Here is a 22,279-nt window from a genome sequence, read left to right on the forward strand (position 1 = left end):
CTTACTTATAAGGTTTTGAATAATCAGGTCCCATCTTATCTTAGGGACCTCGTAGTACCATATCACCCCAATAGAGTGCTTCGCTCTCAGACTGCAGGCTTACTTGTAGTTCCTAGGGTTTGTAAGAGTAGAATGGGAGGCAGAGCCTTCAGCTTTCAGGCTCCTCTCCTGTGGAACCAGCTCCCAATTCGGATCAGGGAGACAGACACCCTCTCTACTTTTAAGATTAGGCTTAAAACTTTCCTTTTTGCTAAAGCTTATAGTTAGGGCTGGATCAGGTGACCCTGAACCATCCCTTAGTTATGCTGCTATAGACGTAGACTGCTGGGGGGTTCCCATGATGCATTGTTTCTTTCTCTTTTTGCTCTGTATGCACCAATCTGCATTTAATCATTAGTGATCGATCTCTGCTCCCCTCCACAGCATGTCTTTTTCCTGGTTCTCTCCCTCAGCCCCAACCAGTCCCAGCAGATGACTGCCCCTCCCTGAGCCTGGTTCTGCTGGAGGTTTCTTCCTGTTAAAAGGGAGTTTTTCCTTCCCACTGTAGCCAAGTGCTTGCTCACAGGGGGTCGTTTTGACCGTTGGGGTTTTACATAATTATTGTATGGCCTTGCCTTACAATATAAAGCACCTTGGGGCAACTGTTTGTTGTGATTTGGCGCTATATAAAAAAATTGATTGATTGATTGATTGATTGAATTAGTTTTTCAGCATCACTCTGAGACAAGACCTTTCTGATTTTAGAGATATTGCATAAATGCAAAAAAGCAGTCCTACATATTTGTTTAATATGCGCTTTGAATGACATACCGTATTTTCCGGACTATAAGTCGCACCGGAGTATAAGTCGCACCAGCCACTTTATCCATTATAAAGAAAAATAAACCATAAATAAGTCGCACCGGAGTATAAGTCGCACCAGCCACTTTATCATTATAAAGAAAAATAAACCATAAATAAGTTGCACTGGACTATAAGTCCCATGGACATACAGGTATGTTAACATGAAAAGTTCAGATGATAATATTGTGACGGCTACCGTTTTCAGATGCATATTTCACCAGTCGTAACTTACAATCTGCAGAGTATGATTTTCTTTTTGGTGGCATTTTTTCGGGCCTTCTCCGTTGTCTTGTTAAGTTATCAGTAACGTTGAAATTTTTATTTTTCTATGGTAGTCAGAAGTCGCAGGAACAGTCACACAAGCCTTGAGTGCCCTCTCGTGAGCTGCACTTTACCTACAGATATGTTTGTATTTTGCGGACCACATTGCGAGCCGAACCATGTAGCACCTACCTGCGCAGCTCATGACCACCCAGCGGTGTCGATCCAGCTCCTTCCAAGTGCAGACGCTAATCCTCCGCCGTCGCTCAGTGCTCCCATGCAGCTCTCAGCGTCAACTCTGCTCACACTGATATCCAAGGGTTGAAGCTGTTTTGTTAGCCGTCCCGGAATAAACACCATGTTCGTCTGCTTCAAACGCTATTCACAATCTTCGACGCCAGCTCCTTCCAAGTGCACACACTAATCCTCCGCCGTCGCTCACCCGGTGCTCCCACGCAGCTCTCAGCGTCAACTTAAACACTCTGCTCACACTGATATCCAAGGGTTGAAGCTGTTTTGTTCGCCATGCCGGAATAACAGCAAGCACCGTATTCGTCAGCTTCACACGCTGTGGGTGAGGTGAGGAATACGCGTCCAACGTTCTGTTCTCTGATTGGTTATCGCGACCAGCGTGACTTATAGGACGGCCGCCATACTACAGTGTCCATGATGCATTGCATTTCCTTTTCTGGTGGCCATTTTAAAACATAGATCGACTCTGTCACGTAAAATTGTTTTGTTACAGTAAATTAATTGAGATCCTACCGGTATATTTTTCATTTATAAGTCGCACCGGAGTATAGGTCGCACCCCCAGCCAAAACATGTAAAAAAGTGCGACTTATAGTCCGGAAAATACGGTCTCCTGATCAAAAATGACTCCAAGATAGATTTCTCACAGTATTACTAGAGGTCAGGGTAATGCCATCCAGAGTAAGGATCTGGTTAGACACCATGTTTCTAAGATTTGTGGGGCCAAGTACAATAACTTCAGTTTTATCTGAGTTTAAAAGCAGGAAATTAGAGGTCATCCATGTCTTTATGTCTGTAAGACAATCCTGCAGTTTAGCTAATTGGTGTGTGTCCTCTGGCTTCATGGATAGATAAAGCTGGGTATCATCTGCGTAACAATGAAAATTTAAGCAATACCGTCTAATAATACTACCTAAGGGAAGCATGTATAAAGTGAATAAAATTGGTCCTAGCACAGAACCTTGTGGAACTCCATAATTAACTTTAGTCTGTGAAGAAGATTCCCCATTTACATGAACAAATTGTAATCTATTAGACAAATATTATTCAAACCACCGCAGCGCAGTGCCTTTAATACCTATGGCATACCAAGGTGACTGTTTTGGGGGAGCGAGGTTTTAAGACAGGTGGCGCAATCATGTCGAGTGTAGTTTTGAGCACTGAGTTTAAACTATCCACAAGACTATCTACTGATTGGGTATTTTCCAAACGTGAAGCTAAGACATCAGGCAGTCTAGCTTCGAGTTCAGTTTTAGTTGAGGAGTTGATGAATCGCCGTAGTGATATAAGGTTGTTGTTCCACTAAACATGGCAGCGAAACTGTAAAATTAATAAGTGAGTGATCAGAGACCACTGATGTAAGAGGCTTATTTATATGAATGTTAAAGTCACCAATGATCAGAATGTTATCTGCACTCGTTGACAAGTTAGAGATGAACACACCAAATTCATCTAAGAATTCAGAATATGGGCCAGGAGGCCTATATATGTTGACAAAGTAATATGGCTGATTTTTATTCTTCTGACCTTTGCAATGCGTAATATCCTGAGCAGAGCTGAGAATCAGATGCTCAATCGATTTATATTTGTGACCCCCAACAGCTAATAAGCTAAAACTAGATTTATAAATAAGAGCAACACCCCTGCCTTGCTTCACATCACGAGGGACGTGACTAAATATATATGCTGGTGGGCAGGCCTCATTTAAGGGTTAGGACAGCAATAGGTTTAAGCCAGGTTTCACATAACCCAATCATATCTAAATGATGATCAATAATTAGAACATTAATCAATTAATGATTTTGAGGATAGTGATCTTATGTTAATGAGACCCAGACTAAGGACCTCAGTGGGTTTGACAGTTGAACTGTTTGGATTTAGGGGTGGTTCCAGAGTAGCATATATGAGATGCCTGGAAGTAGGTTTAGGTTTAAGACATTCCACACGAGTTGTAGGTAGCAGACACGAAATCTTTGATATTGCTGGAACAACCACTGGGCCATCCTCAATTTCAACATCATCCAATGTAGTAATAGGTATTAAGTTTGCAAAGCATATCCCTCTATGATTTTTATGGACACGTCTACAGAAGCAGGCCACAGTCTCAACCTGTTGAATTTCCCTCCCTGGCAGATAAATGCACTATCACCATAGTGGATTTTCTGCACTAATTTCCCTGCTAAGCTAACGGATTCCACACCCACATTTGTCATAAGCCTTGCACGGTCTCTAACCACCTGCTCCGTGGCCTGCTGTACATTCCTAAGCTCCCTGTAGAGCTCTATCTATGTTCACAGACAAGATGGTGGCTCCTTCCCCAGTAAGGTGGACGCCGTCCGGCATCAGCAAGCCACGGCGGCCCCAGAATGAAGGCCAGTTATCAATAAAGCATGGGTTAAAGTTCTCCGTCACCATGACGGCTTTCTGTCATTTGGAAAATTCAGCCACACATACGTGCGAGCACGTGGTGTCATGCGTGTTTTGGGGCCGAAATATGATCCTCGCATTGTCAAAGCAACATCACATTCTGCGCTCATCAAAGCAGCAGCGATGTCAGCGTGGATGGCGCCGCACCGCGGAGGAAGGGACTGTGAATTTTCACTCCTCTCCGCTCTGTTTACTGCTTGCCATGATCCACGGCCCTTCTCCTCACTTTCTTCATGGGAACATTGGCAGACCTTCCCTAAGTAGAGCAGGGCGTGGCTTTGCTTTGACCTAATGAAGCAATGATGCAATGCTTTGATCTGCTGCTTCAGTTCTTTGTTTTATTTTTATCTTAATTTTTCTTCGCTAAAACCCTAAAGAGCATATGTCTGTGAGTAATAGTTACATTTACCTACCTGTTATGGTCTTCTGAAACAGTTGATGTATTTAATAACTTAAAAACAGGACCGATGCTAATGCGTTAGCATGTCTATGGCGTTTTCAATGTTAAAGTTAGCATTAAGCTGTAAAAGAGTCAAATGTATTACAAATTGTAATATTTTATTTATTTTTATTTATATATTAATAATACTAATAGCAGCAACAACAATAATAGTAATAATAACTAATAATGCTAAGATACAATTTTAGAGAAACAGACAAAAAGAAACAACACAAAAGATAAAACCAGCTAACAGTGAACATAAATGAATAACTGTTAACTGTGAACACCTAGTGACTCTTACACCTCCCCTTTATCCTTGTTTTATTTAAGTCTAATGACAATTTGTTTTGGTCACACCTCATCTAAGCTGTGTTTTTACACAAGAAAAAAAAATAAATGCAGTAAATTGCACATTTGTGTCTTTTTTCATGAAAATATCTTATTAAAGATTATACACTTTAGTCAGGCCTTTAAAACACTTTTGTGGATTCTTGCTGTAATATGTTGTCAATGGTTGAGATGGTTTATGTAGGTATCTAAAAATGTTGTGTTTTTGATGAGAATATAACATAACTTTGTTACAAGCTCAAATGTTGATGTTGTGTGATAAAGTCCTTTTAATAACTCACTTCAAGAAATAATGGCAAAACTCACATGTAAGTAAAAAGCAAAAAATAAAGATTAATTGAAAAAAATAATCAACTGATTAATCGATTACTAAAATAATCATTAGTTGCAGCCCTAGTTTGTTTTACGAGTGAGAGCATTTTACAGTTTAAATGTGAGTAAGTCAGTTTTGAGTTTCTCAGTGCGCATGCGTTTTCAAAACGGGTGACAGTGTTAAGCCACGTTCACACCAGGCGCGATCAGATGCTACAGATTTGCGGGGGTCGTGTGGCGACGGACGCGCCTCTGTCGCCTGGTGTGTCATCAAATAGGAGGAGCTTCCATTCCGCTCGCCGGCTCCGGTTGTCAGTCAAGTTAACATGACGGATCTTGATCGCACGGAGCGAGTTGTTGTGGAAAGCTGACAAACGTCATGAGACGTTCCCAATTCAGGGAGTTTCATTATTTGCTGCAGGAGCTGCGTCTAGATGACGGCCGCTTTCAGCGGTCCTTCCGCCTCTGCGGGACCCAGTTTGAGGACCTCCTGTCCCGTTCACGCATGCACATGTAAACAATATAAAAAAAAAGAAACTCTGCTGCCTGCTGCGGGGCTGCAGCTCGCTCTTCCCCAAAAAACTGTCATAATTGTGTTTAGAAACCAGTCGCCATTTGTTTTATTATACATCTGTGTAGTTAATAAGTAAAATAATCTCCATGGACGATTCGCTCGCGTGCGCACGTAAAATAAAAAGAGAAAGAAACTCTGCTCCCCCTGATGTGGGGCTGCTGCTCGCTCCAAAAACTGTCATAATTGTGAAATAAAGGACAAAAGAGACGTAAGTCCTGCTCACAGGCTGCTACCAGATACAGGACATGTTCACATCTTCAGTCACACTCCAGACATCTCTACGTCACTACATATTCAGTCCCTGATTGGTCATTGCGGCGCAACGAGATGAAAAAGTTCAGATTTTTCAACTTGGGGAGGAGGGCAACGTGACGTGATGCGACGCAGTATCGCGCCACTAACGCACCAATCGCTCAGAATCGCTTCATTCGCGTCCACCGCGTCGCGTTGCATTACTTGGTGCCAAAACGTGTTGTTCCATAGGGATTACATGGCAACCTGTCGCTCGCGTCGCGCCCGGTGTGAACGCAGCATTTCTTTGTGCACAACAGAACAGTGTTGTCAGTTGCTTTAGGCCCTAATTTTATATTTTATTGACTGTACAGTCAGCGACACAGCACCCATTTGGTGCATTTACCGGATTAGATCCGATCAAAATACTACAGAAGACAAAGAATTTTTACTTGACAGTTTGAAGTGAGTTTTCTTTGTTTCAGAGGGCTTCATACCCATTAAAATTCACCAGTATATACAAAATTTGACTTGCTCTTTTAAAAAATTTTCTGGGGGAGCACCACCAGACCCCCCATAATCAATAGTGTGTTTTAAATTGACAGTTTGAAGTGAGTTTTCTTTATTTCAAAGGGCTTCATACCCATTAAAATTCACCAGAATACACAAAATTTGACTTGCTCTTTTAAAAATGTTCTGGGGGAGCACCCCCAGACCCCCAGAATCAAGATTACACCCCGCCTCCCACCACCCTTTTATGTACCTTTTATGTTCAGGTTTTGCATTCTTTTTATGCTTTGTCTCCTTAGAGGCTCTTTAGAATAGATTTGTACACTGTATAATGTAATTATTGTATTTATTGAGGAAAAAATAGTGTGTGCCCCCACTACGCCACATTTTAGGGAATTGCTGGCATTGATTTTTGCCAGGAAAGAATTTCAGTCAGATGAAAATGTATTGCTTTAATCCATGCAATAAAGCTAAAGCCTTACTGTCTACAAAAGATGTGCATGTTCAGCGTGGTTTGAACCTTCCAGAACTTTACCTCTGCTGAGCCACTGAACGTCTGTGTGCAGCAGATGTGTGTCTCCTCCAGCTGCGAACAGAATAAATGCGTCCTCAGACTCCTGGCCCGAACAGAACACCGTGATCTTGTTTGCCATATTCATCACTGTTCATATTTATGGACCATGAATCATTGTGCTATTTGCCGACTTTTCAATTCCGGGACTTTTCAGGTGAGCAGAGGGGATTTAGCCGGGTTAGCATTGGAAGTTAGCATCGTATTTCTTGTGAATCGTCTGAAATGCTGCTCCAAATTCCCTTTTTTTTCAGTAAAGCTCCATTTACATTGCAGATAAGGCAGATGGATTTGCCATTCAAATAAATGAAAATTAATCCAGGATGAAAATTATAATAGAAGAGGAGCGCCTTGCATGGCAGCAGCCTGACATTGGGGTGAATGTGAGGCACTGATGTGTAAAGCGCTTTGAGCTTCTGATGGCAGATGTAAAGTGCTATATAAATGCAGTCCTTTTATAGAAGAAGAGCTGTTCTTCTTCTCTCACCTTTAACAGCAGCTGCCATCCTTGTTGGTGCATTGCTTCCACCTGCTGGATCAGTCTTTTATAGCAGCACTAAATCCTTTAGAGTCTAGTGACAGATTTTTCATGCTATTGACTGGAACTCAGTTGGTTGATCGCAATCAACTGGTTGGGCACACCAGGACTAAAGGCATTCTTTCCTGCTTCAGTGTGGGCACGAGGTAGATGAAAGCATGTCATTCAAGCACAGAGCGTAGTGGCTTTCAGATTTGAAGTAAACTGGATAAATAGGTCGGAACCAGACCAATAATAGTTTTGTAAACCAGAATCATCCAGTGTGTAGATCTCCTGAGATCTACACACTACACTGAGATCTATAGACAAAGAGGGCACGTCCGCTTTGACACCCAACTCACAGTGATGGGTGCGGCAGCTGCAACCAGTAATGAATCTCAGGGCACAGTGATACAGCGGGGCTTCACCCTTAGTTTGGAGATCAGAGCCTGTATCTGTGAAGCAGCTCAAAGTCCTCTCAAAGAGCTCCTAACTGAGCCTAAAATGCCCTGGAAAGGACTCTTAGCCTAAGAGTGAGCCAGCAGGTGTCTGAGAGCAAGTCTGAGCAAGGAGTGGACAGAAACTCCTGTCTTTGTGAGGAGGCGGGGTCGACCCCGTTGCTAGGTATGACACAGTCCTCTAAGAGCTGTGATTGGCTATTACGGAAAGGGGAGGAGAAATTAAAAAACACACACTGCACCCTCCTAGTTATGAAGGAGCACCAGAACTGTAGTGGAGAGTGAACTCAACCGATCATATAACCTGAACTGCATTAAGACGTGTAATCATGAGGATAACTTTATGATGAAGAAACGCAGCAAAATTAAATAAAATGTTACACAGCTTGTTTATATTTGAATGAACCTCATTCACATGTCAAATATCTATATATTAAAAGCATGCGTGAGTTTTAGTACGTTCATTGTGAGTACATAATATAATTATAAATGCGTTTAAAAATACATGCATGACACAAGAAAGTGAAAACCATTCAAAAATGAAATGACAGAATAGAAGTAATAATAAAATAAATAACAATATCAATAATACAAATAATAATAACAGTAAAAATAATATTACTAGTGTGTATGTGATAAAAACCTAAACAATTTATAGATACATTAAGACAGTAAATTAACATAAAATAATTATGCAGATGAAGCTGGTAGTGTGTTACTGACTCACTGTCATACAGAGAATATCTCTGCTTCCTCTCTGTCCTTTCTGCCGTCTGCTCTGTTTAAGACACTTTTAGGCTTCTTAAAAGTCCTCCTCCCTCCTCTTACCAGTTTGGCACCTTAGGAGCTCTCTTAAGACCTAAGGTGCTTTGCAGACAACTTTCATCTTACCAAGTGAAAATTATAAGAAATGTTTAAGAATTCGAGGAATTCTAAGATTTCTCTTAGAATAATGTCACCAGGAGTTATTTTTAGCCTTAGACCGCTTTGTGGATACGGGCCCAGGTGTTTAAGATGAACTTTCAAAGAGACCTCTGTGTCAATAGTTAATCCAAATATTTGTACGTGCTGACAAGCTCAAGAACATTACCCCGGGCAGTTTTGATTGATGATATGTTCTCGAAGGAAATGGGTGATTATGAGAAAAACATTACTTTGGATTTTTCTGTATTCAAGACTAGTTTGAATTTCTCCAGACAGTCCTACACCACATCAAAAGTGGACTGCAAGAATTCAAATGCCTGTGTCACTGAGTTTGAGCAGCAATAGGTTATGGTGTCATCGGCATAAAGATGGTAGAAGGTGTCTGATAGGTTTGCACACAAGTCAGTAGTATAATGTGTGAACAAGATGGGTCCCAAGACTGAGCCTTGAGGAACACTTTTTGTTACATCAAGGAAGTTAACATCAGCCATCTGAATGCACTGAGTCCTGCTAGCCAAATCACCTGCAAAGTATCAATCAATCAATCAATCAATTTTTTTTTATATAGCGCCAAATCACAACAAACAGTTGCCCCAAGGCGCTTTATATTGTAAGGCAAGGCCATACAATAATGATGTAAAACCCCAACGGTCAAAACGACCCCCTGTGAGCAAGCACTTGGCTACAGTGGGAAGGAAAAACTCCCTTTTAACAGGAAGAAACCTCCAGCAGAACCAGGCTCAGGGAGGGGCAGTCTTCTGCTGGGACTGGTTGGGGCTGAGGGAGAGAACCAGGAAAAAGACATGCTGTGGAGGGGAGCAGAGATCGATCACTAATGATTAAATGCAGAGTGGTGCATACAGAGCAAAAAGAGAAAGAAACAGTGCATCATGGGAACCCCCCAGCAGTCTACGTCTATAGCAGCATAACTAAGGGATGGTTCAGGGTCACCTGATCCAGCCCTAACTATAAGCTTTAGCAAAAAGGAAAGTTTTAAGCCTAATCTTAAAAGTAGAGAGGGTGTCTGTCTCCCTGATCTGAATTGGGAGCTGGTTCCACAGGAGAGGAGCCTGAAAGCTGAAGGCTCTGCCTCCCATTCTACTCTTACAAACCCTAGGAACTACAAGTAAGCCTGCAGTCTGAGAGCGAAGCGCTCTATTGGGGTGATATGGTACTACGAGGTCCCTAAGATAAGATGGGACCTGATTATTCAAAACCTTATAAGTAAGAAGAAGAATTTTAAATTCTATTCTAGAATTAACAGGAAGCCAATGAAGAGAGGCCAATATGGGTGAGATATGCTCTCTCCTTCTAGTCCCCGTCAGCACTCTAGCTGCAGCATTCTGAATCAACTGAAGGCTTTTTAGGGAACTTTTAGGACAACCTGACAATAATGAATTACAATAGTCCAGCCTAGAGGAAATAAATGCATGAATTAGTTTTTCAGCATCACTCTGAGACAAGACCTTTCTGATTTTAGAGATATTGCGTAAATGCAAAAAAGCAGTCCTACATATTTGTTTAATATGCGCTTTGAATGACATATCCTGATCAAAAATGACTCCAAGATTTCTCACAGTATTACTAGAGGTCAGGGTAATGCCATCCAGAGTAAGGATCTGGTTAGACACCATGTTTCTAAGATTTGTGGGGCCAAGAACAATAACTTCAGTTTTATCTGAGTTTAAAAGCAGGAAATTAGAGGTCATCCATGTCTTTATGTCTGTAAGACAATCCTGCAGTTTAGCTAATTGGTGTGTGTCCTCTGGCTTCATGGATAGATAAAGCTGGGTATCATCTGCGTAACAATGAAAATTTAAGCAATACCGTCTAATAATACTGCCTAAGGGAAGCATATATAAAGTGAATAAAATTGGTCCTAGCACAGAACCTTGTGGAACTCCATAATTAACTTAGTCTGTGAAGAAGATTCCCCATTTACATGAACAAATTGTAATCTATTAGACAAATATGATTCAAACCACCGCAGCGCAGTGCCTTTAATACCTATGGCATGCTCTAATCTCTGTAATAAAATTTTATGGTCAACAGTATCAAAAGCAGCACTGAGGTCTAACAGAACAAGCACAGAGATGAGTCCACTGTCCGAGGCCATAAGAAGATCATTTGTAACCTTCACTAATGCTGTTTCTGTACTATGATGAATTCTAAAACCTGACTGAAACTCTTCAAATAGACCATTCCTCTGCAGATGATCAGTTAGCTGTTTTACAACTACCCTTTCAAGAATTTTTGAGAGAAAAGGAAGGTTGGAGATTGGCCTATAATTAGCTAAGATAGCTGGGTCAAGTGATGGCTTTTTAAGTAATGGTTTAATTACTGCCACCTTAAAAGCCTGTGGTACATAGCCAACTAACAAAGATAGATTGATCATATTTAAGATCGAAGCATTAAATAATGGTAGGGCTTCCTTGAGCAGCCTGGTAGGAATGGGGTCTAATAAACATGTTGATGGTTTGGATGAAGTAACTAATGAAAATAACTCAGACAGAACAATCGGAGAGAAAGAGTCTAACCAAATACCGGCATCACTGAAAGCAGCCAAAGATAACGATACGTCTTTGGGATGGTTATGAGTAATTTTTTCTCTAATAGTTAAAATTTTGTTAGCAAAGAAAGTCATGAACTCATTACTAGTTAAAGATAATGGAATACTCAGCTCAATAGAGCTCTGACTCTTTGTCAGCCTGGCTACAGTGCTGAAAAGAAACCTGGGGTGTTCTTATTTTCTTCAATTAGTGATGAGTAGAAAGATGTCCTAGCTTTACGGAGGGCTTTTTTATAGAGCAACAGACTCTTTTTCCAGGCTAAGTGAAGATCTTCTAAATTAGTGAGACGCCATTTCCTCTCCAACTTACGGGTTATCTGCTTTAAGCTACGAGTTTGAGAGTTATACCATGGAGTCAGACACTTCTGATTTAAAGCTCTCTTTTTCAGAGGAGCTACAGCATCCAAAGTTGTCTTCAATGAGGATGTAAAACTATTGACGAGATACTCTATCTCCCTTACAGAGTTTAGGTAGCTACTCTGCACTGTGTTGTTATATGGCATTAGAGAACATAAAGAAGGAATCATATCCTTAAACCTAGTTACAGCGCTTTCTGAAAGACTTCTAGTGTAATGAAACTTATTCCCTACTGCTGGGTAGTCCATCAAAGTAAATGTAAATGTTATTAAAAAATGATCAGACAGAAGGGAGTTTTCAGGGAATACTGTTAAGTCTTCTATTTCCATACCATAAGTCAGAACAAGATCTAAGATATGATTAAAGTGGTGGGTGGACTCATTTACTTTTTGAGCAAAGCCAATAAGTCTAATAATAGATTAATGCAGTGTTGAGGCTGTCATTCTCAGCATCTGTGTGGATGTTAAAATCGCCCACTATAATTATCTTATCTGAGCTAAGCACTAAGTCAGACAAAAGGTCTGAAAATTCACAGAGAAACTCACAGTAACGACCAGGTGGACGATAGATAATAACAAATAAAACTGGTTTTTGGGACTTCCAATTTGGATGGACAAGACTAAGAGACAAGCTTTCAAATGAATTAAAGCTCTGTCTGGGTTTTGATTAATTAATAGCTGGAATGGAAGATTGCTGCTAATCCACCGCCCGGCCCGTGCTACGAGCATTCTGACAGTTAGTGTGACTCGGGGGTGTTGACTCATTTAAACTAACATATTCATCCTGCTGTAACCAGGTTTCTGTTAGGCAGAATAAATCAATATGTTGATCAATTATTATATCATTTACCAACAGGGACTTAGAAGAGAGAGACCTAATGTTTAATAGACCACATTTAACTGTTTTAGTCTGTGGTGCAGTAGAAGGTGCTATATTATTTTTTTCTTTTTGAATTTTTATGCTTAAATAGATTTTTGCTGGTTATTGGTAGTCTGGGAGCAGGCACCGTCTCTACGGGGATGGGGTAAGGAGGGGATGGCAGGGGGAGAGAAGCTGCAGAGAGGTGTGTAAGACTACAACTCTGCTTCCTGGTCCCACCCTGGATAGTCACGGTTTGGAGGATTTAAGAAAATTGGCCAGATTTCTAGAAATGAGAGCTGCTCCATCCAAAGTGGGATGGATGCCGTCTCTCCTAACAAGACCAGGTTTTCCCCAGAAGCTTTGCCAATTATCTATGAAGCCCACCTCATTTTTTGGACACCACTCAGACAGCCAGCAATTCAAGGAGAACATGCGGCTAAACATGTCACTCCCGGTCTGATTGGGGAGGGGCCCATAGAAAACTACAGAGTCCGACATTGTTTTTGCAAAGTTACACACCGATTTAATGTTAATTTTAGTGACCTCCGATTGGCGTAACCGGGTGTCATTACTGCCGACGTGAATTACAATCTTACCAAATTTACGCTTAGCCTTAACCAGCAGTTTCAAATTTCCTTCAATGTCGCCTGCTCTGGCCCCCGGAAGACAATTGACAATGGTTGCTGGTGTCGCTAACTTCACATTTCTCAAACAGAGTCGCCAATAACCAGAGTTTGATCCTCGGCGGGTGTGTCGTCGAGTGGGGAAAAACGGTTAGAAATGTGAACGGGTTGGCGGTGTACACGGGGCTTCTGTTTAGGGCTACGCTTCCTCCTCACAGTCACCCAGTCAGCCTGCTTTCCCGGCTGCTCGGGATCTGCCAGGGGGGAACTAACGGCGGTATGACACAGTAAGTGTAGATACTCTGTTTGGAAAGAATTTTTTACAACAGACTGTGATCCACGTTGTCAAATGCCTTCGAGAGATCAAGAAATGGTGTGACACAAAACCTTTTTGAATCCAGTGCTTCAAATACATCATTTAAAACTTCTAGGGTAGCAGTTGTGATGCTATGTTGCTTCCTAAAACCAGTCTGTTGTGATATGGTGACATAAACACCATCATACCTCTCAGCCCCGCCCAAGACACAATGTTCTATTAAAAACGGGGGAAAAAAATGAATAAAAGCAGATGCAGACTTTTTTTTGGTTCTTATCAATCGGGTCAGTTTTCAAGCAGGGGTGTTGGCTAAACGGTTTGTGCGATTGTTTCCAAGTTCAGTCTCCATGTAACGTGGTGTTATGTCAGGGTAAAACCTGTGGCAACCCTGAGTGGAAAAGGGAGAAGCTGAGGGGACTTACTCGTCAGTCAGGCCCTTTTTCAGAAGAACACTGGCCTGAAATGAACGTGTGATCAAGTGAGCTTTGGGTTTTTGTGTGTCTTGACAGCTGGCTGAGTGGGATCACGCACGTCTGCAACCCTCAGGTTTGGGCCTTTTGCCTGAGGTTCCTGTTCAGCTCTGCTCTCCAGGACAGGTGAGTCAGAAAGCATCCAGAGCATCAACATGGGAGGTGATGGTCTAGTGGTTAAGGTGTTGGGCTTGAGTCCAGAAGATCATGGGTTCAAATCCCCGCCTGACTGGAAAATCACTAAGGGCCCTTGGGCAAGGCCTTTAATCCCCCATTGCTCCCGGTGTGTAGTGAGCGCCTTGTATGGCAGCACCCTGACATCGGGGTGAATGTGAGGCATAATTGTAAAGCGCTTTGAGCGTCTGATGCAGATGGAAAAGCGCTATATAAATGCAGTCCATTTACCATTTATCAACATAGCCACAGACTGTTCAGCTGCTTTTGTCTATTCAACACCCCAAAACTGAAAATGAGTCCAAGAAAACCTGCTGCTTTCCATGTTCTTCTGCAGTCAGTGAAACACGTAAAGCTCCTACTGCTGACACATAACCTTAGTGTCTAAAGCGCGGTCAGTGCCTTCTAGATCAGAGATGTAATTGTCAGCACCAGGAAATAAAACCAGACTTTTGAAACCAGTCTATGTTTGTAGTCCTCAAACTCAAATGAATGGGACTTGTCCTTCAAGTACTTTCTGGCTCCCATTTCCTTCTTCAGTCTGTATTGTCAAATTTAAATTTTTGAAAATTAGCTTTGGAAATTTTATTTCTTTTGGATCTGCAGTCATGCAAAGTTTATATTTTGTTCATTGATCCGTATCATCATCACTTAAAGCCACTCTGTCTCCAGCCTGTGCTGCTCTGTGCTTCACCACCACGTCTCCTCGTCCCCAGGTGGACTTGTCACCGTCCTGCCAAACACTTCTTCATCCACTCTTCTTCTCCCACCATTGCTCCACATTGTCACATGACTTTGAAATCAAACATTTCTGTCCATTTACTAGATGTCTGAAGATGTAGTGATGGTCTTTGAAGGCTCTTTTTTTTTTTTCGCCCCAGCAAACAAACATTAGGGTTTGTATCCCTGTCTCTGTCTGTCTGTCCACCTGATTGAACTGCTTGTCAAGGGTGTGTGGTGTGTTTTCCTTTTTATATATTTATTTTAATTATTATATTGTAGGGCCTATGGTTTTGGATTATTTTTTGTTTGTTTGCCAATTTTTACAAGCAGAAGAAACAGAAAAAACAGAACAACAAGAAACACAGAGTACGTTAGTGAGATAAAAGGCACACAGACATTGGTGCAACTGTCAGGGTGTCCTGAGGTCAGTCTGGGGCTTGGGGGTACAGGGCCAGCATCCATCGAAGGTGTTGTCGGTGCCTCAGACAGAGAGAAAAAGAACAGAATCATTCAGCTGGAAATAACTGCACCTGAGGCATTAATTCACCAACAGTAAATCTACAGGGAAGCAGAGAAATTTCCTGTAATGAGAACTTTGTTGTTGTTTTTGGACATTTCCGGGGAGGCCATGGAGGAGGACTATCGGTCGGCCTCGAAGAGATTCTGGAAAACTGTCCGACGCCTCAGGAGGTGGAAGCAGCTCTCCACCCGCACTGTTTACGGTGCGGGTGGGGAGCTATTGACCCTGACTGGGGATGTTGTCGGGCAGGTGAAAGGAATACTTTGAGGATCTCCTCATTCCCATCGTCACTTCTTCCGAAGAGGAAGCAGAGACTGGGGACTCAGAGGCGGACTCATCCATTACCTGGGCCGAAGTCACCGAGGTGGTTAGAAAGCTCCTCGGTGGCAAGGCTCCTGGGGTGGATGAAATCCGTCCTGAATACGTTAAGTCTCTGGATGTTATGGGACTGTCTTGGCTGACACGCCTCTGCAACATCGCGTGGCGATCAGGTACAGCTCCAGCGCAGCTCCACTTTGAAACCATGAATCATTGAAGCAATGCTTCGATCCAGTAGCTCGTTGGTTCTTTGATTCACTGCTCTTCAGAAAGGGGAAGCCGCTTCTTAACCCCTCGCAAAGCCATTAAAATATCGTCAGTCACTTTTGTGTGGATTAAAGTCACTAACTGGGACGCTTGTCTTGTTGCTGTCAAGAAACGAGAATCGTCCTCCGTTCCGTTCACACAGCTCGAAACGCTGCGCGGCTGAGACAGAGTCCGGTCGGAATTAATAACTTCAAAATGAATAAAATGACACCTCTTTCCAAATGTAATACAGACAAGAAACTACAGTCGACTAAAACGTTTTTGTTTTTTTTTCCTCCCAAAATGAAACGTGCTGTGTTTTCTTTTCAAATTCCATCCTGAAGTGAAGCACAGCAGCTCTAAACTCAGCTCAAATATATGGAAAGACATTCATGCCAATAATGTCTGAAAGGAAATGCTTTTGACAAAAACTACAGATTTTGTTTATTCCTATTTATGTCCAGAGATCAAGGATTCACCATGTAGAGTTTATTATGTACAAAGTTTAAGGATCCAGTGACCAAATTCATATTTATTTACTTTAAGACTCAATAAAATGTTCAATTTCAATTCAATTTAATCGGCTTATAAAGTGCCAAATCACAACAAAATCTAAATATACTAAAACAAATACATCACAATTGTACACATATAAAATTGTGGTATGTGTACAATTGTGATGTATTTGTTTTAGTATATTTAGTCATGGACATGAATATTGTTATTTTGATATGAAACAGGATAACAAATGACCTGCCAGTGGTTTTATATTTGATTTCATTAGTGTGTTTCAGTTGAAATTTACATTTTCAAATTTATGCAATGTTCATTTACATTTTCAAATAAAACTGTGCTTTTAAGCGGCTTTTGAATTCATTTTTGGGTTTCACATATACCATGCGATTAATCATGATTAATCACAGAAAGTCATTGAGTTAATGCGATTAAGATTTTTTTTTATGTTTGCCCACCCCTACTTATTATCTGTTATCGAAGTTATTTTTTGGTTATCTGTGCCCACCACTGGCTTCACCACACCATGGAACCTACTTGGGTCCTCAAACAACCACCCAGGCAGACATGCACATGCGAGTTCCCACTGGCAGTTACTGGGTACATGGGAAGTTTGAAGGTCTCAGACCAGACTTAAGTGCATCAGCCACTGAGATCTGCTCACTTTGGTGACTGTAGATGTCAGAGCCATTCCAGCTCCAGACATCAGTAGAAGATATTCATCTTTGATGAGATGAAGGACGTAAGAACCCCTCCGCACCATGTAAGTCACCACCCTCTGGATGTGTGTCTAACATGCTTCTTTTTTGATGACGGCCCTTCAGAGACCTTTCTCCATCACCTTCATTGCGTTCTGTCCTCTGATAGAAAGAAGCAGCAGAGTTCTTACTACACAGTGTAAAAGTAAGACTGCTGCCTCATTGTTGAGCTCCGCCGTAAGGTTTATGGTTGCTGGAGAACTTGTCCACAAGCTGAAGGACCTTCTGTAGTAGTCCCAGATGCATTAAAAAAAAAGTTTATATTATATTTCCTTTTCCAAAACTAGTAAACCCATTCTTTAAAAAAAAAAAAATCAAAACCATGGGCCCTACAACATAATAATTAAAATAAATAAATAAAAAGGAAAACACACCCATGACAAGCAGTTCAATCAGGTCCAATAGTTTTCAAGGATCCAAGATAAGAAATAAATGGTTGCCACAGATTTAGAAACCAATCAGCCCTCCCTCTAAGACTAAACCTGATTCCCCCCCCCCCCCCCCCCCCCCCCCGTTGAATTTTTAAGAAAAACAAGATCTTTCAGCCATAAAGAAATATATGGGGGATGTGGAACTTTCCAGGATAATAATATTCTGTGATGTGCTAGCAATGAGGTAAAATGCAGTTACATACGTCTGCATATTGGAGAGGGATACTGGCGATTCCAGGAACTCAAAAATAACAATCAGTGGACAAGGCTCCAGCCTGATGCCAAGAATGTGAGACATAACATCAAAAATACGAAATCCAATATAGCTGAAGTTTGGGGCAAAGAAAAACATATGGCTTAAATTGCTTAAATCTTTCACACAGATCAAAAACACTGGGATAAAGTGTTGATAATTTGGACTTTGATAAATGCAGCTTGTGTACTACTTTAAATTGAATTAGGGAAAGTCTTGCACAAGATGATGACATATAAAATCTGTTAACTGCTTTATCCCAGAAACCTTCCCTGAACTCAAGACCCAACTCTTGTTTCCAATTAGGCTACAGATAGTTTTATTGACTGGGTGATTGTCCATTGTAAGAACAAGATTATATATCCATGATATAAGAGCCATGTTATGGGACATAAGTTCAAAGAGGTCCTCTCAAGGATGTTTGGGGGCTGAGAGGAGAATTCCAGAAAAATAGTAGATGCACAATGTCTATTTTAAAAAAATGAAATAAATCAGTTGAGGGCAGGCCATATAAGGAAGACATCTATAAAATTAAGAGGCATTATCCCTAAAAACATCACATAAACATTTAATGCCCCTCTTACCCCATATATGAAATGCAGCATCTAAGAAGGAGGGAGGAAAGAGGTGATTCTTACATAATGGGTCAAGAGCAGAGGCTGAGACATTTGAAGTGAAGTCAGAATTGATGCCATATTTTAAAAGAGGCAAATGCAACAGGATAATATTACCTTATATTTGATAATAAAAGAGTAAAATGTGCTGCCTGCAGAGCCTGAGGTGAACCAGTTACAGTCACTGTCAAATACTTAAAACCAGAATGAGTCAGATGGAAAGGAAGATCAGTTTGTCAGCATTGCTGTGCAGCTACATTTTTAGGCAATCATTCACTTTTTTGTAAGAGCCATAATTTTGGAGTACTGCCATAGTAGATGTTAAATGGTTAGTTGGACCACGTTGGACCAACTAAGAGTGTGTTGGAGGTTAAGCGAGTGGCAGGGTTCTAGCTAGCCCAAACTTGCGTACGGCCCGTTACGCTATAATTTTGGACCGTTTCGCTTATTTTGGACCATTACGCTTATTCGTAATCAACCGTTGCTGCAGCGCATCTCCAGTTTAAAGCGTGAATTGAAGCAATGCTTCAATTCAATGGCTCATGGCTCTTTGATTAGCCGCTCTTCAGAAGCGGTAAGTCCGCTTCTTAACCCCTCTGAAAGCCATTAAAATGTCACGAGTCACTTTTGTGTGGATTAAAGTCATTAACTGGGACTCTTGTCTTGTTGCAGTCAACAAACGAGGATCGTCCTCCGTTCCGTGCTTCAGATGCTGCGCAGCTCTTTGCTGAGACAGAGTCCTGTCGGAATTAATAACTTCAAAACGAATTGCCGCTTTAAATAAAATGACACCTCTTACAAACGTTGTAATACAGACAATAAACTACAATCGACAAAAATGTTTTTTCCTCCCAAAATGAGACGTCCTGCATTCTTTATAAACCTGACCTGCAGTACAGCTGTAGAGCTCAGCTCATAGGTATGGAAATACATTCATGCCAATAATAATGTCTGAAAGGAAATGCTTTTGATAAAAACTAACAGATTTTATTTCTGTTTATGTCCAGAGATCAAGGATCCACCATGTAGAGTTTATTATGTCCAGAGTTTAAGGATCCATTAACCAATTTCATATTTATTTACTTTAAGACTCAATAAAATATTGTTCAATTTCAATTTAATCAGCTTATAAAGCGCCAAATTACAACAAAAGCCGTCTCAAGGTGCCTCACACAGAACAGTTCAACATAAAAAAGTTAAGATAAATAAAAATTAAAAAATCAAATACCTAATTAAAAACAGAAGTAAAAGAATAAAACATAACAAAATAAAAACTACTCATAAGAAAGAGAATAAAAATAGGCTTTAAGTCTTGACTTAAAAATGTCCACAGACTCTGACTGCCTCACTGAGGGCCATGTACTGGCTAACCCAGAATGAGATTGCCCACTCAACAAACTTCCCCAGCCTTCTGGATATGATGAAGGGACTTGGGCTGTCGTACCTGGCTTTTCCCCTTTGGGTACCCCTAGAATGGCCAATTTTTTACTTGAATTTTCAAACACTTCCCCCCTTCTGCACCCCCCCCCCCGGGTCGCTTCGCTCCCTCGACATTACCATTACGCTAAAATTTTATCCTAGCTAGAACCCTGGTGATGAGTGTGAAGTTGGAAATTTAAGGGGGGGTGATGAATATCATCAGTGCATATGCCCCACAGGTAGTTTGGGAGATGGAGAAAGATTTGTGGAGTGAGTTAGATGAGGTGGTGGAGAGTGAACCCAAGCATGAAAATGTGGTCATAGGAGCGGACCTCAGTGGGCATGTTGGTGAAGGGAACAGAGGTGATGAGGAAGTAATGGGTAGATATGGTGTCAAGGACAGGAATGTGGAAGGACAGATGGCAGTTGATTTTGCAAAAAGGATGGAAATGGCTGTGGTGAATACCTACTTTAAGAAAAGGGAAGGGCACAGGGTGACATATAACAGTGGAGGAAGGTGCACATAGGTGGACTACATACTGTGTAGGAGATGCAAGCTAAAAGAAATCAGAGACTGTAAGGTGGTGGCAGGAGAGAGTGTAGCTAGACAGCATAGGATGGTGATTTGTAGGATGACTTTAGAGGTGAAGAAGAAGAGAGTGAGAGCTCAACAAAGGATCAGATGGTGGACGCTGAAGGAGGAAGACTGTTGTGTGAAATTTAGCGAGCAGGTGAGAGAGGCACTGGATGGAGGGGAAGCAACTGGAAAGGTACTGCAGATATGGTGAGGGAGACAGCTAGGAAAGGACTGGGTATGACATCTGGACAGCAGAAGGGAGACAAGGAGACTTGGTGGTGGAATGAAGATGTCCAGGAGAGCATAAGGAGAAAGAGGTTGACGAAAAAAAATTGGGATAGTCGGGAGACATGAAGAAAGTAGACAGGAGTACAAGGAGATGCGGCGTAAGGCGAAAAGAGAAGTGGCAAAAGCAAAGGAAAAGGCATATCATGAGCTGTACAAGACGTGAATAGTAAGAAAAGGAGGAAAAGGACTTGTACCGATGGCCAGTCAAAGGGACAGAGCTGGAAAGAATGTGCAGCAGGTTAGGGTGGTTAAAAGAAGCAGATGATAATGTGCTGACAAGTGAGGAGAGTGTGTTGAGAAGTTGGAGGGAATATTTTGAGGAGCTGATGAATGAAGAAAATAAGAGAGAAAATGCTGGATGATGTAGAGAGAGTAATTCAGGAAGTTTAAGAGATTAGTAAGGATGAAGTGTGGAAAGGCAGTTGGTCCAGATGACATTCCAATGGAGGCATGGAAATGTCTTGGACAGATGGCAGTGGAGTTTCTATCCAGCGTGTTTAATAAAAGCTTGCAAAGTGAGAGAATGCCTGAGGAGTGGATCTGTAGTGTGCTGGTTCCTATTTTTAAGAACAAGGGTGATGTGCAGAGCTGCAATAACTACAGAGGCATAAAGTTGATCAGACACAGCATGAAGTTATGTGAAAGAGTAGTAGAAGCTAGGCTTAGCAAACAGGTGAAGATTTGTGAGCAGCAATATGGCTTCATGCCGAGAAAGAGCACTACAGATGCAATGTTTGCTCTGAGAATACTGATGGAGAAGTATACCCAAGGTGAGAAGAAGTTACATTGTGTTTGTGGATTTAGATTTTTTTTTTTTTTTTTCTTTCAGAGAACTGTTAAGAAATGATTCGATCCACTGACATCAGTAGCCTTTTTACTTAGATTCCCTTATCGGTCCTTCAGAGCGCCGTTGTTTTTGAGGGTATTTTACCTAGAAATTGGATGATCATTTCTCTATGTTGATTACCAGCTGTGTTTGAAGGTTGAACCAATGAAGCAGTGCTCCGATCTGCTGCTTCATTGGTTCTCTGCTTCGCTGCTTTTCAGAAGCTGTAAGTCCGCTTCCTAACCCCTCTCAAAGCCATTCAGAGATGTCGATCGTGAGTCACTTTTGTGTGGATTAAAGTCACTAACTGGGATTGTGTCTTGCTGTCGTGCTCTGTTCCAAACGCTGAGCCTCTCTCTGCTGAGTCAAGTTAGAAAGATAGTCTGGTCGGAATTAATAGCATCAAAGCCAATCACCGTTTTAAATCAAATGACACGTCTTTCCAAACGTTGTAATACAAACAGTAAACTACAACAAACCAAAACATTTTTTTTCCTCCCAAGATGAGAAGTCCTCTGTGTTTTCTGAATTACATCTTGACGTGCAGCTGGCTGAGCTCAGCTCAGAGGTACGAGGTTAAATTCATGTCATTAATGTCTGAAAGGAAATGCTTTTGACAAAAGCTACGGATTTTTATTTCTATTTATGTCCAGAGATCAAGGATCCAGTGACCAATTTCATATTTATTTACTGTAAGACTCATTAAAATGTTGTTGACATAGAAAACATGTAATGTCTACTTTTAATACACAGA

General features: G+C 41.4%; 1 protein-coding gene across 1 annotated transcript in view; it reads left to right on the forward strand.

Annotated features, from left to right (window-relative positions):
- stil (STIL centriolar assembly protein) overlaps positions 1 to 22,279 on the forward strand; it is a 79,333-nt gene that overhangs the window by 40,351 nt on the left and 16,703 nt on the right. The window contains 1 exon segment of the mRNA XM_034179267.1: positions 13,905 to 13,991. Coding sequence (XP_034035158.1) covers positions 13,905 to 13,991 — 87 coding nt within the window.

The sequence above is a fragment of the Thalassophryne amazonica genome, chromosome 10 (assembly GCF_902500255.1).
Source record: "Thalassophryne amazonica chromosome 10, fThaAma1.1, whole genome shotgun sequence".
Lineage (NCBI taxonomy): Eukaryota > Metazoa > Chordata > Actinopteri > Batrachoidiformes > Batrachoididae > Thalassophryne > Thalassophryne amazonica.